The following is a 20,992-nucleotide window of genomic DNA, read 5'->3' as shown; positions in this document are numbered from 1 at the left end:
ATTCAGAAAAAACAGCATTTCAGTTCCACAGTAAAGTGGTAGCACAAATGGCTTGGTGGTTTTGTGGCTGTATTTAGTGGCTCATGCAGTTACACTTGGCTGGCAGCACTGCCAACTTGCTAGCTTTTTCTGTACAAAGCTTTTCCAAAGCACATGAAGGACATACTCGATATACTAATAATAGTAATTTTTTTCCAGATTTTTTTCATTGAAATTAACTCTTAAAATCCAGCTCTCTATACATACCGTAATGAAACAGCTGATCAACCCGCCTCTTTTATGCACTTTCAGCAAGTCTTCAAACAGCTTCATCTGCTCAGAAATGGTCTCACCATATTTGCCCTGTACCAAATCAATAGATTCCGCCACTGCTCCTGTGAAATCCACGATTGCATCCGCAGCGCTGCCTCCATCCAGGGCTTCGTAAGATCCAGCCAGCCTGGAGGTAACATGGAACATTCTCAGTCAAGAAGCAGCTGTTAGAAATGCTCTAATTTGGCTTGGATGGAGGTAATATATTTGTGTCTCACCAAGGGAAAAACATAACAGAATGAAAACAAAACGGCAGATTGCAGATAAACCTTTCCTGGGTTTCCCGGAAAGGAGTGTAATGATCCTTAAGGCTGCTGAAGTAGAGTGCATTGCATTCTTTTATGATTCACCTCCTCCATGCAGATTAAAGGAGGAGTTTTCAATCTTTCTTAGGTTCTCTACTAGCAGCAAACCTAAACCACATGGCAAGTATGATAGAATCAAAAGACAAAAACAGATGGACAGAAGGGACACCACTGAGGACTAAAAGGACAATGAACTAGCTCATACTTTGCATAAGCCTTCTCCAATAATGCGCTCCAGAATTCATTTTTCACATTGGAATGGCAGTAGATCAACATCCCGTCCATTGTTGGCAGCAGGTCATCAACAACCACCTCTGTCCATTCTCCAAGGCACCAGAAACGGAAACGGAAAATCCCTGCATATTTCTCTGGGTTTTTAGGGTCCCATTCTTGTTCATTAAAGTCTGGAATCACCTGAGAAACCATGCAAGGGAAAGTTCACCAAAGGTACTATGTTAACATTTATTCAGAGGGCAGACTGACCCGCAGCATGCACTGTGCTGGTGTCCAGCTTCATCAGCAATTGGCCTTAAACAGATGAAGCGATGAAAGAAAGAGGGTGAATTTGGTACAAAGTCAAATATAGTCCCACTTCAAAGAGTCTTTCAGGAAAGTAAAATTCATACTGATCTGCAGACAAAGGCAAACAAGCCATTGCACTCTGGCTTTGTTATATCCCCTCCTTGGTGCTCAGTGGGACTGTGGAATGCAGAGGTCTCATAACATGAAATATGAACTTCTAAGGAAAGGGAAGATTTGAATCCACCAAAATCCACCATGTATCAGAGGCACGTTAGCCCTAGAGGGAAACACATTGGCTGACAGGCTTTATTTCATGCACCAAGCACACTGATCACCCACCTGCTGCCAGAGGGTCTTCCTCAGAGCCAAGCAGGAACACGCAGCCACAAACCAGCAGTTCCCCAGAGTGCCTTGGTGTAAGTCATGGGAGCTGATTCCGTTCACAAACAGGTGGGGGTCTTCACAGAGGTCCTAACAAAGCAAAACAAGAGATTACCGGAGACTCCACTCCAGAAAGGATCGCACCATCCTTCCAGCTAGTCCCCTCCACACTTGTTCTGCATCACATTCCCACTGAAGCGTGGAGTTTTTGTATCATGCAGTTCAAAAGCCCTCTGGCTTGAGTATATTTGAAAGTCAGGGTATACAGGATTAAGTTCTTACAAGTCAGTTGTGTTGCCTTATCTAAACACCACGATTTGCCCATTTTTTTTGCCAGAGTTCCTAGTTCTGCCCTCAGCTGAAGGTCACCTTTGAGGACTGGAATGAACTCAACATTTGGAAGAATCATATGGCATTGGGGCAGTTAATGAACTGAAAATACATGAAAGGAGAAGGAGGAAGCAATACAGGGAAAGGCTTTGACCAATTAAGAAAAAAAAAAATCAAGAAAAGCAGCAGGAAATGATGCTATTGACCCCAAAACTCCAAGCTCCTCTTACTTCATTGCCACTCCCTTGGCTGACACACTGAGAACCCTCCGCCACCAACAGCACGAGCCGCTGCAACGAGCCCTGCGTCCAGCACCAAAGCAGGCGGGGTGTGCAGCTGTGAAATACGCCTCTCATTCACTGGGTCTCATCTTTCTCATTTATCTGGGTCTTATTAGGACCACTTGTTCCTCCTCTCCCATTGCTTTCCTGGCTCTATTTACACACAGACTCTCACCGAAGCACAGTTGGCTCTTGCTGGGATGTCTCCCCGCTCCTCACCAGCTTGCCCCTTGCTGTGTCTTTGTAGCCTGCAGATAAGGCACTAAAAGAATCACCTCTGAGTATCATTGACCATGGGAAAGCCACGGGGGTACGTTTTGCAGCAGTATTGTGTTTGTTACCAGGAAATCCGTGGCAGACTGTGCTCTGCTGAGCAGATATGTATGTGGCCTCACAGTCTCAGAGAGAACCTCCCAAGCAACAATTCAGAAAACACGTCATTGGACTGTCCCATAATTTATATGAAACCTACTGGTTTCAACCCAGGGATTGCTCATGACACTCTTGTGTGAATCATTGCTTTTCCTGACTGGTTGAGAGGATGGAAGAGCAGACAGTGGTAGGAAATTCTGCTCTTTCGCAGTGTAAGAATAACCCTAAATTTCAACATTGTGGGAAGGAAATGATCTTATATCCAGGCATTAGAAATGCAGAATAAGTAACTCCCTCTCACCTCAAAATGGCAGGAGACTCCAAATTTACCGCAGTCTTTCCAATTTGTTACCAGCAGCAGAACAAGGAGCTGTGCTCCTCACCTCATGGATTCTCACTACCCTTTGATAATTAAAGATGATGATCCCAAAATGCCAAGATTGCAATCAAAGCCTGGCTACGCACCATGGGCATGTCAAAACCTCTCAGCCTTCCCTTTGAAGGGACTGTGACAAATGAGTGCCAGCTGAACTTATTTTCAGAGAGAAGAACCACTTCAGTGCTGAGCTGAAAGCCTGTTTTCCGGGGCTGGTTTAGCAGATGGCAGCCTGAAGTCGGCTCACCGTATGGAACACATGCTGTTTCCTTTAAGAAAATGGTGTTTTTGGCATGAGACTTTTCCCATTAAATATCAATTGACAGAAATTTTATATGCCTCTGGGGAAACAAGTGACTGATCATTACATGACACTGTTCTTCTGTCAGTATTTCTTACATGTGTCTTCACTTAGAGAAATTTCAAAGCTTAATAAAATTCTGAATAACAAAACGGTGCCTACGAGGAAAACCGACCATATACAAGATACTCGTCTGCATCACAGACAGATTCATTCCATCTGCCTGGATGCTCTGATAGGGAACGGTAACTGACACCAGTTGACTATGTGGAATTCACCGCATGGTGGTAGCAAACATTCCAGACCCAGCTTGGGTAGACTCAAGTTTCATACCCCATTTCCACTCATCTCTGGCAGTAATAATTTCTAGTTTGTTTTTCCTTTCAAAATGTTATTTTCTTAGTGTAATAAGCAAGGGATAAATTGAGTCTTCAAGGTTAAAATTGTCCAAATTTTTCTGTCACTAGAAAAAGCCAATACTTTCATTGGTTTTGAAAGAAATTAAGCACTACCGTATATTACAAATATATTTTCTTATTTGGTTTGTTTTGCTAAAAATAACCGCATTAAACCCTCATTTTTTAATCAAAGGGTGTCTCGCATCTCACAATCCTCAGAGAAAAACCAGAGAGCTGCATGTGTCAGCTGCCAAACATACGGATGCGATCAGCATCTGCTGAGCACCGGGGCCAAAGCAAACAGGGGAGGGCAGGACTCAGAAACAGCACCCCCCTGTTTCCACCACAGCCACTAAATTCTTCAGGATCCTGCTTGATAAACCCTTTTTTATTAAACTCCCGAGAAGCCCCAGACTTCTGACACTAAAGAACAGGGCAAGAAAATGACATTAGCTCCGTTTCTCTTGTCGTTAATTACAGCCATTACGAGGGCTTCTATAATGACTGTCACTGTGTGGCTCAGATGAGAAGCACAATGACACTCCGGTGTAACCTACAGCTAATTTCAGCTGTTTGCTCTCTTCTGGGCTTTTTGCTTTTCACCATTTGTGTGGCACAGCAAATTCAAAGGAATACTTTTGAGATGGAATTAGCTATCTAAGCCACAATTCCCACAACACAGCTAGAAATGTGCTATTTAAATAGGTTATTCTACAGTCCTTGTGAGGATCTTTAAGCATTTTCAGTTGCCCCAGGCATGTAAAAATAAAATAAAATAACTTTTCCAATAGTGGTCCCAACAGTGATAATTTTGGATAGTTGAGGACCAAGCCAACTACCATCAGAGGAATTACAAGGAAGAGAGACTTATATGAGAAGTGGCCCAGGCATTTCAGGACACCTGATGCCTTCTCTCCCTTGCAACCTAAGCACCTGGGTTCTGAGTTCCACTAGAAGTACCTCCTTTGCAAACGTAGTGGTTTAACCCTAGTCCCTTTTCTCAGGATCAGCCTGGATCATCTGTGCTTTAAAAACAGAGGAATACCTTCACATTTCCAATAAAAAGTTTAAAGGAGGTTACTGGGTCTTATTATACATCACTAACTTACAATAGCCACACTATTTCTGATACAACACCACTAATAAAAGCAGCTGTTGTGTTATTCAGGCCCACGGGGAGCATTCCACCATCCAAGATGCAGAGCTCTTCCCAGTTCTCCCCTTACGCATGTGCATAGTAAAATAAACACCATCTGCAGAAATATAATTAGGCTGCACAGAGTCTGCAAGCGAGGTGAGAGCTTGCAGGGGCTCATGGTTCTGCTGAAAACCCTGATGCTCCTATTTTCATACCAGACTTCCATTTGCATGACAGAAGTCTATTTGTGTCACCTCCTGTCTTAGCTGCACCGCGTAGTTTTGAGATGTCTGACGTTTAGCGTTACTCAGTCACTGACGCCGTGAGAAATAAAGGGGCTCACAAACCCTTTTTTCTGATTTTAATTGGTTCATCTCTTTGTAACAGAGCAAGTAAATGAACTGGTTAATGAGCACATGGGGAGAACACTGAGCAGGCTGGAGATGAGAAACTCAGCGTGGGATCACAGGAATTAACAGTGGGAGAGACCTTGACAGGTTAATCAGACCCAACACTTGCCTAGCGTCCAGCTTGGCTGTTCCTGACCTACTTGTGGCTGACGCTTCTCTAACTTGCGTTTAGCACAGCCCAGGAGGGCAAGTCCGCGTGCCTCCTCCAGTGGTCAGCAAGTGATGCACTGCTGAGCTGCTCCACAAGCCCAGGACCTCTGTGAGTGGAAAGAACAGCCAGCTACCGTTCCGTTCTACAGCAACCCCTCATATGATCTACAAACCTCTAACAAGCCTTTCTTCCCTAGTCTTAATAACTGGTTCTTCGTGTTTGTATCACTGGTGAAGGGTGGTCCCAAACCCAGACGCTCTGCTCCAAGAGAGGCTTTATGGACTTGCTGCCTTGTCATTCTTTCCCCCTAGCTGAGCCATGAAGCCACTGAATACCGAAGCACTCCACTTAGTTGCACTGACGACATGACGCTGAATTCCATCCTATTTATTCCACACAGTTTTCCCAAGACATCAAGATAAATTCGAATTCTCAATCCTGTCAACTGGCTTGCACTCCTGTCCCAGCCTGTGTCCCACGGCATTCCCATACATGTCTTTTTAGCCCCTAATCCAAGTAGTAATGAAAATACTGAGGAGTACCAGACCAAGGGAGATTTCTGTAGGATTCCATTGATGCAACACCAGCTTGAGAGTGCTCCAAGACATTGGTTTCATCAACTATGTATCCCCATTATGGAAGTCTGAATTAATCCAAATTTTCATACTTTGGAGACACATACCAGGTATTGCCAAAGTCTTGTGAAGGTCAAACTATATCAGACCTACTGCTCATTTCTTAGTCACAAGATCTGTCCCACTATATGCTGAAAGAGAATCAAGCTAGAACATATTAGTGTCTCTCACACAGTACATTTTTATAATACATTCTATACCTAGCACACTAACAGTCATCTGCTTAGATCTGATAAACTGCAGTGGGGAATCTTACTGAGATATAAAAATGTTTGGACTGTAGCAGGAATATGAAAGACGGCAACTCTTCTTTGCTACAACACATCTTCCTTAGGAGATCTCAAAACAATGGGAACCATGGTAAACAACAGACACCCATTTCACTGGAGCTATTAAATGGTTTCTATGTTGCTCTGTCATGATTCCTTTAAAAAAAAATATATATATATATCTATATATATACATATGGGTTTTATTTGAGACCAGGAGCACCACAGAAAGTACAGGAGATAACTGATTAACTATACACATTAACTCCAGGTTGCTGTGGCTACTTTGAATCTTAGAATAATTCAGCTAAAGGAAAAAGTTCTTAACTCTGAGGATGCATCTCTTGGCATAAGTATTTCCAATCTCCATGACCTAAAAATATGCAATATTGGTTATAAATAGGGAGGAAGACATTCAAAGCATTAATTAATTTGCTCTGTGTCTTCACAGACATTAACTGAAGCTGCGTTGTAAAACATGAGAGATCTCTGACGTCCGAGAAAAGGGAAAGATTATTTTTTCATGGATTAGGGTCTGTGGCTCAGATAGAAAAACAGAGATTCAGGGAAAGGGAAGAAGAGAAAAAGTAATAATTATGTTTACAACTCAGATTTTCAAAGGACTCAGTAGCATTTAGACCTTAAATTCTTCAGCACCCTTTAAAGACCCCAGCCCTGACATAAAAAAGCATCTACCTTTTCTTGCACGCAAGACCTATGGGACAGGCACTTTCCTTGATTCTATCAGACTGATCTACTCCAGCTCAGTACACCATTCCTGTACGTTTTTTAAAGCAGTTTGAATTATGTCAGAGCTGAGAAGTCTTTCCGTTCTCATCTCTTCTCTTGTCCTTACATCATACTGAGTCAACTCCTGTAGAGAATGAGGTCAGTGCAGGGAAAAAAAGGGGAAAGACAATTCTTTCTGAATATGGATGCAAAAAATTCAGCTTTGGCTACAGCTAACTATGAACCAACCTCATCTAAAGGAAAGTAGCAAAGACAGCACCTGTTTTGAGCTTTCGTAGCTGAAGAGGGAGAGGAGATTGTCTATCCTATAATAAAGCCCAGCTGTGCTGGCATGTTTATTGAAGCCCTCAACAGATCGGGCTGTTTGCCAAGGCAATTGCACTTGGCCCAAAAAAGAAAAATAACTGAGTTCAACCGTGCTAAGTATTTCAATGCTTGCAAAAAGACTTTTGCACCCACGTTATGCCTGAAAAAACCTCTGTCTATGGAGTGAAAAAAGAAAAGTCTTAAGTTATAGTCGTGCCCTGTGGTATAGGTGTAACCCCCCAGAGAAATTCCATCAAAAGGAAACTGGGGTCAGATATGATGGGAATCATATTCGCATATCTTGGGGAGATCAGGCAGTGACTTTATCATCAGTGCTGTTATGCCATGTAAACCAGCAAAGGGAAGATTTACCCCCCCCACCCCCAGTCTGCACACCCTGAGCTCAGGGTAATTACTCTGTAAACTTTGTGCCCATTGTCCAGCAACGTCAGTACCTGAGAGCAAGATAATGCCCAACACTGCTTAAAAATAGAGACCCAACCGTGACAAGGGGGAGAGCATGCCAGTTGGCTCCAGCCTTGTGTAAAAGAAAACTCAGTTATTTGGGGATTGAGAAATGCTTCTTCCCCCAGCTCTCTCTCCAATAAATCCTGTTACAAAACCAAATGCATCACAGACATTTTTATAGCGTTCTTTTTTCCCATTTTCATTTTAGGGCTAGTGTTGACTAATCCTCAGCAAAGGCCATGGGGTTCAGCCTTGCCCTGCCTACAGGACATGAGTATTTGGGGAGGATCTGAATCAATGTTTTGGAAGAAAAACAACCAACCAAACATTTGGCAACACGGTGCGTATCTTGGCTGGCTCTAGATTCCACCTGCCCCCTGGAGCTGGAGCTGCTCTCCTCCAGAACACAGACGGCTGCTGCAAAGGGGAAAACTGATGTGCTGCAGGGCCGAGCTTCTCCTGAACCTCAGTAACAAAGTGCTCACTGAAGCTCTTTGAGTCCTCTGCCACTTCATCCCAGAAATCACCCAAACTATCCTGAAGGACCTTCTGTTCTCCCAAGACCCTCTTAGATGTATATCAGACGTATATCATACCGCCTCTTGCTGCACTATCCTAGTTTGCAATGCTTTAGATCAACGTTCTACAGAACTGCAGCATATTCAGATTGGGTTTTTTTGAGAGAAAAGCTGCCTTGAGAATAACATTTTTCTCATTTTTTGTCACAAAATAAAGCCAGTAATACGCAACACAAAAGCAGGCCCAGATAGTTACAGGAAATGCATCCAAAATAGTTATATTCTAGCTTTTAATCTGTGCTATTTCAGAGGTTATTTTACCTGACATTTTTTAAAGTATCAACTGGTGACTTGAAGTTAAAATCTCAAATTATTGTTGATTTAGTGAACACAGATGCTGAGCAGCCTGAAACCACTTTTGGCTGGTTAATGTTACCACCGTTTCTGGGATATCTTCTTTCCTCCATATCTCACCCACTAGTGACTCCAGCCTCTACGGAATTTCATCCTCTGCTATTCCAAAGCTACTGCAAGTGTGACATAATTTGGGGAGAATTATTTAATCAAAGCATCATTTTAATTGGCTAAAAATATATAGATTTTGATTTCTTGAAAAAATTGTTTCCCACCAAAAAAGACACCATTTTCAGGCCACTAACCCGAAGTTTTCTTGTAAAATGCTTTTACAAGAATTTACTATGATTTTGTGATGGTGATGCTCCATGAAGAACAGATAGATACCATAGATATATTACTTGAGGCTGGACAATATTCAACACTTGCTATGGTGAACGTAGGCATCAAAAGAGCTTTTGTTGGCTGAGCTGCCCAACAGCAGGAATAAGGACATTGCAAGTCTGTTCCTTAGTGTTTCATAAAAATCCATCACAAATGAGTTCAAAATCACTATCTGAGATGAGAATGCGTACGATGGCGAGGGGATAAACAGCATTGTGGGAAGGGCTCCAGACAAGCCAGACTCATAGCACATGAGCTCTGCAGGCTGCATGTGTGCGGTAACCAGTTATTTGGGATGCTATTGAGCAAGGTGTAACTGCTCCCAACTGGCTGCCCCAGTCCAGGGATCTCAGACAACGGGCCTTTTATCCAGTGGAAAGGATGAAATTGAGAGCATTCTCAAGAAAAACAGAACGTACAGTTCTTTTGAGAAGCAGGTGGTATAAGCCAGCCTAACTCTGCTTCTGCAGAGAGCAACCTACCAAAGCAATGGAAATGTCTCTGCATCAAATACAAGTAACAAAAGGACGGCCAAGTTCAGACAGTGAGTTATAGGCGACTTCCGAGATCACGTCCAGGCACACACTAGTGTGGCTCAGGTCAGACATGGGCCATAAGTCCACTCACAGTTCATTAGACTAAAAGGCCACCCAGCGTTTAGCTGTGGTTTTTTATTGCTGCCTCAAAACATGTTTTTCAATCAAGTTCTTGAACTAGTTTCCCAAGAATGGAAATAAAAACAATAAGAAAAGGAGGTTGGAAAACATCGCACACAATTTTTCACAACACTGAAACATTCAGCGGAATAAACAGTTCCCAGGTCTGTGCGCCTGACCGTCCATCCCTGGCTCGGGAGCAGCTCTTTGCTTTGCCTAATAAATAAGCATCATTTTGGCTCAGTGGCCATGACCTTTCTAGGCTTGTCCAGTCTGACCTTATGCTGTGTCTCAGGGGGCTGGTAACCGATACAGACCGAATTCTTCATCACTGCCTTTAATGAGGAAAGGAATATGCTGTTTACAGAAAAGTATTAGGTAGATTTCAGCAAAGGAAGAAAGTCAGGTCATCCACAAAACGTTATCTGGAGTAAAAATTCAGATTAAGCTGGAGTGCTTTGTTTTACTTGAAGAGAGATATTTGTTCCTTGTCTAACGGCAATACACAGACTTTAAAAGTTAAAAAGCATAAGTCTAAACCACAACTTTAAAGAACACAAACCTCTTTAGCAACACTTTCCTCCTTTTTCCATCGCTTTTCCAGCAGGGTTTGATTTCAGCCTGGATTTCAGTATCTGCTAATTGTGGCATCTATCTCAGACACTTGACTGAAGATGAAAATCTTTTCTCCTCTTCTCCCAGTCTGGTCATGTTTTTCAGACAGCACCTTGAGGGGTTCTCCCCCAGCTATTTGCTTAAAGCAAAGAAAAATTCAATGCCTGGGATAACAGTGCATAGAAGACACTTAAGGGATCTCTTGCTCGGAAAGATGCGATGAGAAACTTTGTTTCTTATTTATGTCATGCTGTTTCTTTATATAGCACTTCCATTGTATTTATTGAGCTTATTTTTTTGTGATATAGACATACTGATTTGAATTCACTACTTCATTTCAGACAAATTCCTTTGTTACACACTGGCCTGATCCCAGCCCGAGACAAAAATGTTACTCAACTGTCAGAAAGCAGAGAAACCCAACAGAAGACCCAGAATCATTTTATCACCAAATTCACTGCTAGCAGACCTGCATCTTCATCATTTCAAATAAAGTTGGTACAAAGACCAGGCTGTGCAGCAGACTGCATGGCCTTGCATTAAGGGTCACATGGGATTCCTCATCTTCAGGAAGAGGATCGTATAAATATAAAAGGAAAGACAGACTCTGTAGAACTGTTTATTTAGAAAATCAAGTTAGCAGGAATCAAACAAAGGTCAGTGATGGCCAACAGCTGAGTCAGTGCCACCACTGAGAAATCACTCTCCTGATTTACCAGTTTAGAAATCCTGGCAATCCCAATAAGCTCCCATTCATCTTCTGCAGTGACCACTACCAGCCACAGGAACACCCACAGTACCAGCCTCACAACGCTCTTCCAGAGACAACAAGCTCTTCAATTTGCGGTTATGGACTGGAAGTTACGTTCTGAGTAAAACAGAAGGGATCCAGGCCTCCAGTTCCTATTACAATGTGTTCAAAGCACCACAAAATTTACTTTAAAGATGGAGATTGTCTACAAACATTTAGGAATTGCTGTAAGAACTTCAAGCCTCCCATCACTTAAGACAGAACCCTCCCAAGGTCTTCTACTGTGGAAAGAGGCTGCTGGTCTCCCAGAAAGAGAAGTTTGAGAGGTGTTGATAACTCAGACATGAACTTGAGTAGACATCAAATTCCAGCTAGAGCACAGTGCTCCACCTCTAAGTGCTGGAGAACCACTCCAGCTCCAGCGCTGCTCCTCTACTGCCAGCTTTAATTCCTTTATGATGTACCAGGAAAACCATCTCAGCCAGCTGGAATTCCAAAGCCCATCAGGGACACTGAAATCATTCTGGCTCATTCGTGTCTCCAGTAACCTCTGTACTAGAACTCCACACACAAATCGCTTCCAAGAGAAAATCATGAGTCAACTTCAACCCCACCCTCACACTATCAATCACATTAATTATTTTATTCAGTCAGGGTCTGACAGTCAAACTGAAGTTAGTGGAACACCTAAGGATGCATATCTTAACTCTCAAAGGCAAGGGGAAGAGACTGTTTCTAATAATGTTGACCTTTACCAATGTTGCTTTTTTCTTGTCTTACAATTTAAGAATTTATGGTGCAGCCACTGTGTTCACTGGAGGGGATTTTTATTTTTACTTTTTTTTTTTTGCAGATTTTGGAATGTCTGCAGAAGTCACAGAGCACGGTGTCCCTGTTTCTTCCAAGAACACTGTCCCCCTTACTGTCTATGGTTGTCCACTCCTCAGCTCAGGCAGAGGCCCCAGGACAATGCCCAGACGGCTTCTGAATATCTCCAAGGACAGAGCTGCCACTTCCCGAGGCACATGAGCAGTCACGATGGCTTCTGACACCTGCAACACCAGCCATAGTTCAGATCCTGACTCCTACACTACCACACGTTGCAGCTTATTGAGCTTGGAACTCAAATATGCAAGAACAAAATTCTACTTCACGCACAGAAGCTGGAATATAATATTTGCTCTTAACAGAGACAGCGTATTTTCCTGAGAAAGAACATTTTATTTCCTGCAAACTTAAAAAGACACAAACGTAAAATGTTTTAGCCTTTATGATTAAGTTAGAAACAATGCCACATACAGGCAAGACAGCAGTTATAAAAGGTTCTTTCAGCTGTGAAGGATTTTTAAAAGCTTCTTTTCAGCCAGAAAACAAACATTTTTATTTAATTTTTAAAGAGATTAATCTTGAAGGCAACATACATTTAAATCACAGGGAAACATCATGAAATTCAGACAAATTATTTTGGAAATCTAAGACCTAATGGCTTACAAAAATCTCTAATTCCAGGATTTAACTCATCCCAAGTACCCTTTTAAATTATGGAAATAAAACGAGAACAGCATAAAGCTCTTAACATACAAAGCATTTTTTGGATGTGGATGCTTTCCACTCTTGTGGAAGAGTGTTGACAGAACAGTACCTTCATTTCCTTTGCAACTGGCATGTTTGGACTATTATTTCTCCTTCAGAGAAGCCAGACATTTAATTCTTTAGGACGACTAAATCAATGAACTAGCAATTACTGTAAGAAGACTTACACTAGCTGAGGATGTGATCCTCGGGCTTTTTGTTTCACAGGCTCAAAATAAATCTTACCATGTCATTCTTACCATCATCACATTGCCTCAGGACAAACAGAATCTGACTCTCTGAGAAACCAATTTTCACGTAATGACGACTGAAGCAACTAAATAAAACCTGACATTTTAAGCTCTCTAAAGAAACATTCAGAACCTTGGAATTGTACTGTTTATGTTCCAGAAGTGACACTGAGGTTGTTGAGCATTTTTTCTTTGGAAGAAACAACCGCAACAACATAAGAAAGCTTCCATGCAGCCTGAAGGAGGGAAATATAAACTGGACAATCTGCCAAGAGAGAAGATAACAAAATGCTGGCATCTGGAGAGCTGTCTGCTTGGCAAGCACGCATGTCATTTACAAATGTTTGCTCATAATTATATCCCTGGAAGACCTGGGTGAATAATACCGTTGAGAAAGATGCCACTTTCAAAAGACTGCCTCTCTATCATATCTAAATAATGCAACACTCCTTAAAGGGTGAGCGTATCTAAGGACATCACCACAAAAAAGGGGGAACCCACGCCTCACGCTGCCTCGGTACCTGCGAGACAAGGAGGGGAAAGATGCAGCTGCATACTGGGACATCCAGCGAACTCCCAGCTCTTGGGCGAGCTCTCCGGAGGACGGAGGGCAGGAATGCTGGCAAGGTGCCACTCTGGGTTTTGTTTCCTATCATGATATGGGCAACACAGAAGGACACAACTGAGAACAAAGAATTTGCTTAAGTAACACCAGGAACGGGATTGAGCCACCAAGTTCACGTCATATAGGGTCCACTCAGTCACCAGACTGCCACGGAGAGGTTAGACACGGGGTATGTGCTGACGGCTGAAGGTTTTATCATTCCTTGCTCATCTCGTTTTCTGGGTAAGCTCCATCTTGACAAGATTTTCCAGGCAAAATAAAAATAAAATCATGGAATTAATAAGAGTGAGCAACAGCTCTGTTGTGGGAACACTTTGGCAATTCAAGAAGAAACACATCACAGCTTTCACTAGATGAAAACATAAAGGATAAAATATTCTGGGGGGGAAATGGTTTATCCAGTCAGAAACTAAAATGGTAACATGCCAAACAATGTTTTCATGATGCCTCCCATACTCAGCCCACCAGGGGACTGGCAAGGTGATAAACCAGACCACAGCGAAAATCCCCAGGCTCTGAAAGGGGCCAGGGCGTCACTCCAAAGACACATTACTGAGGTGCACCACCTTATATCACTGATGGTAATGAGAGTGAATCAAACTAAGTTCATAAATTCCTATGGTTTAAAAAAGGATGCTTTCTAAAATAACATCCTTAAGAGAATGAAACAGTATCTGTTTCAGTCCCAATAGTACTTCTTAAATTAAATACTCATCTCAAAAAGTGAGGACCTCCCTTCCCAAGTTCTGGAGCACCAAGTTCTCCCATGTTTTCATTTTTCGAAGTTCTTCACAGCCAGAAGCACAATCAAGGTCTCTTCAGGGCTAAGCAAGCCGCCAGAGTCAGGCCTCATCAGTCTGGTGCAGAAAGGTGAGGAGAAACACAAGAACCCAGAACAAAGCAGAGGTCTTGTTCCTACTTCTGATGAACCTTCTTAAGCACAGAAACACAGCCCATCTGAATTAAATACCATGAAGTTTTCTAGGCTTCTTATTATATTTAGAGCATGGCCAAGCCACAGCATACTCGACTCCCCAGTACACCTCAGCCTTGATTTGAACAACAGATTCTGGTCTAGGAAAATGGGACACAGAGGAAGGTCACACAGCTGTACATAGCCCTTCGAGACTTCAAGTCCAGCCACCGCCAGCAATAACTGCCGGGGTGGATTAAGGGAGTTAAGAGATCCCTACTTGTTTGCTTGGCAATGTGAGAAGAGTCCTCAGGGCACCGCACACAGTTCCGCTCACTTCCTTGCTATGGGAACAAAACAATTGGGAAAGCAAGCTCTTAACAACACATCTGCGGCAGCCCTTTGCATTTGGTGATTGCCCTGTCCAATAACTTCTCCATGCTTCTTGGACCTGTCTTCTAGAACAGCAGATGGCTGTTTCTGTCCCTCTGGAAAATTACTATTTTCCCATCACTCCTCTTAGAACACGCAAATACTGACTCACCTCAACAAGAAAATTTTGTTTTAAATCCCCCTTATAAAGCTAACACCACTCAAATTTTATAGCACAGGTTCTGGCTCTCTGGCTGCGTGCAGAACGGCACAGATTTCCTCTGGTGTGACAACGCAAGTCCACGTCACTGCTCCATCCTTCTTCTCAATCCACCATTCTGCTTCCCAAGTCCCTGTCAGATGTCCATGTACACACATCCACGCACGTTCATCCATGAACACACATCCACGCACGTTCGTCCATGAACACACATCCACGCACGTTCGTCCATGAACACACATCCACGCACGTTCGTCCATGAACACACATCCATGCCTGCTTGCTCTGGGTGAGGACCTGTGAGCATGAAGCACTTGCAGTTATTAATAGTCATTGGGACCAGACACAAAACTTCTCAGTGCATAGTGGCTCTGGCACACACAGCCCTTCATATAGGCTTCAGATTTACATTAGAGATCGGGTTGGTGTTGTCACAGGTAAAAAGTGCTATTGCAAGTGAACCAAGATTTCAGGTTGCTGGGGGTTTATATTGGTGACATTTATACTCGTATATGAAGCTTATACTGCTTCACCTTTAAAATTCTTTTTCTAGAAAAGTGCAATCAAATACAAAATATTTGCTGTTAACAGAATTCTTGCAGGGTTCAATGCACAGCAAACTTTCAGAGACAAGCCTGTTAATTATTACTTCAGTGTTTTGGTGACACAAGTTCCTTTCGAATGATAACAAGCCAAATCTGTAGACAAAACCAACACACATTTTCCAAGCCAAACCTCTGACAAACTCCAATTAGAGCACCTGCTGGCAGATGAGGCAGGACTTGCAGCAGGGCCCATCACACCCACTGTGATGGGATCAGCGTCACGCTGAACATGAACCGGCGCAGTGGCCTCGGCCCAGGCACTTGGCCCAGGGTGGTCTCCTATCCACGCTACTCCCCTTTTACTGCAATCAGCTTGAGGAGGGATATCTTGTGGCAGCTGTCTCTTCTACTCTGGCAATAAAGGTCCTTCCCTTCACTCTTCAGGACCTGACTCCATAAAGGATTAGCTAACAAAAACAGATGAATGATAATGTTAATGCAAAACACAGGAGACTAACTTGTCTGCTCTTCAGTGTCTCCTTTGGAGTTTCCCTGTTTCCCCAGGCTGCTTTCAGATGTTGTGAGCTGTCACACATATTTTACATGGCTAATGTAACAAAAATGCTCCTGTTGGTTTGTTCCTTTTCTAGCCAGCTGGGAAAACACAAACTCCTCCCAGTTATGAAACTCACCGGCCCCCCAAAAAACCCACCTTGGCCACTTCTCGGCCAAGTAAAGGCAAAGCACTGTATGAAACAGCTGCCTGGAGCTCAGTGCCCTCATCTGCCGGGGCACTGCTAAAGGGAATCACGCCAGTTCTGGTCTTTCCTTCTGCTCTTAACTCACTTTGGCTCCCAGCTCCATCTGCCCAGTTTCTGGGGCAGCAGGACACAGCACACCCCACATATAGGAGCAACAGCATCTTGATGCAAGTCATGAACAATCTGAAAAGGATGATGCTCATTTGGTCTTGTAGCTCCTTCCTCAGGGAAGCACCCTTTCCCTCAAAGAAAATCACCATAATAAGAGCTAGAAACATACACACACACATGCTCTGATACTCTCACCACATCAGACCTATTTATTCTGCAAGGCAATTACGCTGATTGAGTCCTAAAAATAGGTTCCAAAACACAAAGACTTGAAGAAAAGGGCTGGAAAAGCCCAGCATGACTCTCCTCAGAATATCTAGATCATCCACACAGCCACAAACAGCAATAATTCAGATGATCTGCTGGGCTTTAAAAGCATGGGAAATATTAGTCTCAATATACTGAAAACGTCAAGGTGCTGCTCAGTGCTTTATAATGTTTGGAATTTCCGTGGATTCACGTGTACCTCTCATGCACCTCTGAGCGCTTCAGGGCAGAACCAAGTGGCAAACACCCCCGCGAACACCACAGCATTACATTTCCCACTGCTTTTGAAAATGATCCAAATCAACAGCCAAATAAGATAACAAGAAAGCACATTCCAAAACAAGCTGATCCAGAATTGCAGTCAAACAGTGAGGACAAGACTTGTTTTGACCCGGACTTGGAAGACACTGCCCTCCACTTTCAGACACCTTCTCCTAGTAGCCCAGTTCCACGGAGCCTTTGTAAAACCTACTGTTCCAGTCTGTGGATCACCAGCATGCAAGAACGATAGCTGAGACATACGGAAGACTGTTAATTCCACTAAATCTACCCTCACTAAAAAAATAAAGCTCTCAAGGCAGAGTCTTTAGTCTCTCCAACAAAAAGAAATAAAAGTTCAGAAGGCAAGTGCCAGCACTAATTTTACCCTTAAAGAAACACACAGCATGATGGATTCCTGCCCACACCAGGACCTCAAATGCATGGCAGTTCATTGTTAGTATCACTAATGTTCACCCATCACCCCACCCCTTCTCCCCCAGCTTAAAATTAAATCTAACAACCTGAAGACAATTCAGCTTAATTGCAACTGCACCATCTTCCGCAGGATCCGCCTGCCAGTCCCTGCCATTTCAATGTGCAGTTGCCAGGGCAACGGTGTGAAGAGCACGCTTTTGTGTTGCCACATGCATCTTTGGGAGCTGAGCCAGCATCCCAGCTCCCGCAGCTGGGATGGATTTAACGCCTTCATCCCCAGGAGCAGCCTGTCCGTCCTCACAGCCTTTGGCCAGCAGCTACTTCTCTGCAGATCGACGCCTGCATGAGAAAGACTGAGGATGCTGTAACGCTTTATCACCTGAAATGTTCAGCAGTGCTGGGCTTCATTTGGAGGAGGTTAGGGGGTACAAACTTCATTGTGCACATAGCTAATGAGGAAAGAAAAGATCATTTACCATCATTTTAAAATAATGTTCTTCTGGTGGTTTCCTGTCTACCTGTTGTTGTTATTATTGTCTCCTCACCCACTCCCTCCAAATTAACAGAAGGTTGCATATCTTCTCTCTGCCTGCACAATTCTAACCCAGAAAACATGATTAATGTGTATAGAACCCTTCCCATCAACCTCTCGGATTATCTCCCAGAGCAGACTGCTTCCCAGAGTTCAGCTCTTCATTTCTTTCCTATTTCTTTAAGATGAATGTTTTAAACTTAGGTCAGAGTCTACTTTGCCTATCTCTTTTGAGTCTGCAAGGCTTATGTTCTTCTATAAAAAAAGAGTTGTAATCCAACCCTTTCCTTTATATATGCTCACATGTATGTCTAGCAAATAAACATCTGGCTTAATTTTTTCCATAGCTGAGAACAAGCTGGAGCTCAAGATGACAAGCTAAACCTGCTTTTAATGGCAAGTAAACCTATTCATAACAACGGCACTGCATTCGTGTGCAATCACCGCTAATTACAGCATACAATAGCGCTGTTAAATGATAAATACTGTAATCTAGGAAGCGCTATAATCCTTTAGGAGCCCCAACCAGCACCAGTGATGGAGCACAGTGTCTGAACTGTCACCCACTGAAGGTTACAGTCGGTACCACAGACTCACTGGGTCTGCCTGCGCTGGACAATATCCATGGTGTCATGATCTAGGATGTGACAGCCACAAAAGGCCTTCACAGTCCTTTTCTCGTTCAAACACGCTCCAGAGAGGCACATCAAATAAGCTGCAAGACGCTGGTGTGTAGCTCACACGACTTACAACCTGAAACCACCGTTGTATTCCCATCAATGCCTCCAAATGTTTGAGGCACCTAAAGGGACTTGTGAGCTCCCCCAAAGCTCAGCGGCTCACCACCACACTTTGACATACATTTCCTCACCTCTCACATTCAGGCACATTCCACATGTGCCAGTATTTTAAGTACAAATGCAAGTATCACAGCACACAGGGCTTTGCAACTTGTGTTCATCTGCACTTCAACAAGAGTCAATAGCCACCTACAACAGAGAAACACGGACAGTTCTGGGCACAGAGACGGAAACAAAACCCAAAACTTAGGCTGTTTCAGGACGTGTCAGCAGCCTTTGCAGAATAAGAATAATGAGATCCTTCAAAGCTTGAGGGATGAAGAAAGAGGGTGGGAAGAGACCTCTATTCTGATTAAGCAAGAGCACCGGCATTGACCCATATTTTTAACTGGAAAAAAGAGGCTGAAAGAAGAAAAAAAGCACGTTCAGATTTGAAAAAGTGATCATTAAATCCAGAGCTCCAGAAAGGAGCTGGGGGCATGGGGAGGGAATCTGGCAAACCAGGGCACTGTCACTGTTCACGGGGGTTGTTACAATCAAACCCGCTTGTCACACAGAAGGCAGCAGCATCACTACACTGTACTGCTAAGAATTCACAGCACTGTGTCATGCCAGTTTATGGTATTCCCCTTTAATCTCCGTTCTCTGCCAGCTCTGCATTATCCCCAGGCCCCGTGCTGGCAGCTGTCCCAGGGTACAATGAGCTGTCACTCCACTCCGTGCCCCAAAACTGTTCTCACAGTGCACTGTCGGGCAACTGCACAAATCCAGACATGGTGCCAGGACACCCCCTCTGCAGTGCCTCTCCTGCACGCCTTACTGGCCTCCGACACACGGTCCCAAATATTAGCAGATGTCTCTGGTCTTGTTCACAGTCAAACTGGAAAATAGGGTTAGGCTGCAGCAATGCAGTTACAGAAGAGACAGAGGAATCAAATGATGGAGCTGTGTTTTATCTCAGGGGTGCTCATGCCTGACAGCCAAGTCTTTCACGACACTCATTTCACAAAAATTATGAGAACTAGGTTACTATTAAACATTCTGGAGGACTGCTTACTGTGACCACAAATCTGCCATTGAGAATATATAGGGAATAAAGAACATAAATGCAAAACATGTAAAGCTAACCCAGACTAAGTGCCCAGGCAGGGGTGCCCCAAGTCTCCTCTGCTCTCCAAAGGAGGGCAAAACCTTCTCAGACAGGTGTAGAGGTTTCCAAGGTTCAAATCAGCACTTGCAAATATTAAGATGTTTTAGCTCCTGAGACAACTGATCATTTCCCACCGGTTTGAAGCAAACAAAAGCTGGTGATGCCTCCAAGAAACATGTGCAGGCACAAAAGTCAGAGCTCCTGAGTTCTCTGGTACCTCGGTGTCTCACACTGCCCCGAATAAGTCACCAACCAACTCATCCCATACTCACAAGTTTGGGATCTGGCAACTTGCTCTGTTCGTTCCTATCGCTGTATCATTCCAGAACACGGTGCCTTATTTCCTGATCCTTCTCACTTGCATGGTCATAACCACCCCTGAAAGCATCAGAAAACTGGTGAAAAGAGTAGAGAATCGGGCCCATGGCATGCAGTGTTTCCAGGAACACGGGGCGGGCAGTGCAACGAGTGTGCAATTCTCCATCATTACTCAGGCATCAGACCTTTGGCATCAGCAAGTTAATGGGGATTTAATTAAACACAGGCCTGGGAGCAAGAGGGGTTTCTTGGGAAGCAGTTCAGCAGTATTGTCACACAGTGTCTTTCTGTACTGTCTTCATGAAAAAGGACTAGTTCTGCCTTTCCAGAACATAAGAGTACAACCATATGCCTTTCATAAGGAGAAGATGCAGACAAAAGTAGAAATATGTCTTCTAAAACAGGGGGTCAAGCAGGGAAACCAGTAAAGCACATAAGACTCTTGTTCTGTACGATCAGACTATTATTTTCGTTTATGAACAACTCAAGAACGTCACTTATCTCTGAAGCAAGCTTATCCACTCTTTTCCCACACGGATGCCTGCCCTGGTTGAGGAAACCGCTGCTATTTGTTTAACGCTGACAAAGATGTCCTTGGGATTTAATACTTTTTGCAAGGTCAGCGCTCAGTGAAAAACCTGAGACAAACCCGGGGTTTAGTTAAAAATAAGACAGAAAAATATATATCCTTTCAGCAGAGTGACTGTCATTCCCAGATACTTACACCAGAGCTGCTCGCTGCTAAAAGCCGCTGTTGGCCAGGACCACCCCCCAGAGGCAGCACTTGCCCTCAGGAAGGGGCTGACCAGGCCAGGTGGCCAGCAGAGACAGCAGGGCAAGAGGATTCTCGCACCTCTTGGCAGGACACAGCTGCCC

General features: G+C 43.6%; 1 protein-coding gene across 18 annotated transcripts in view; it reads right to left on the bottom strand.

Moving 5' to 3' along the window:
• The window catches only part of CAPN6 (calpain 6), a 64,909-nt gene that overhangs the window by 29,192 nt on the left and 14,725 nt on the right, over nt 1–20,992 (bottom strand). For all 18 annotated transcript variants that reach the window (XM_021300295.2, XM_065077239.1, XM_005511830.3 and 15 more), the window contains 3 exons: nt 1,479–1,610; nt 823–1,031; nt 247–439 (listed from right to left, as the gene is read on the bottom strand). In XM_021300295.2, the coding sequence (XP_021155970.2) occupies nt 247–439; nt 823–1,031; nt 1,479–1,610 (534 nt within the window). The remainder of the gene's footprint in view (nt 1–246; nt 440–822; nt 1,032–1,478; nt 1,611–20,992) is intronic.

Source organism: Columba livia, chromosome 12, assembly GCF_036013475.1.
Source record: "Columba livia isolate bColLiv1 breed racing homer chromosome 12, bColLiv1.pat.W.v2, whole genome shotgun sequence".
Taxonomy (NCBI): Eukaryota; Metazoa; Chordata; class Aves; order Columbiformes; family Columbidae; genus Columba; species Columba livia.
Note: the sequence above shows the minus strand (reverse complement) of the source record. Positions and strands in the feature narration are given on the sequence as shown.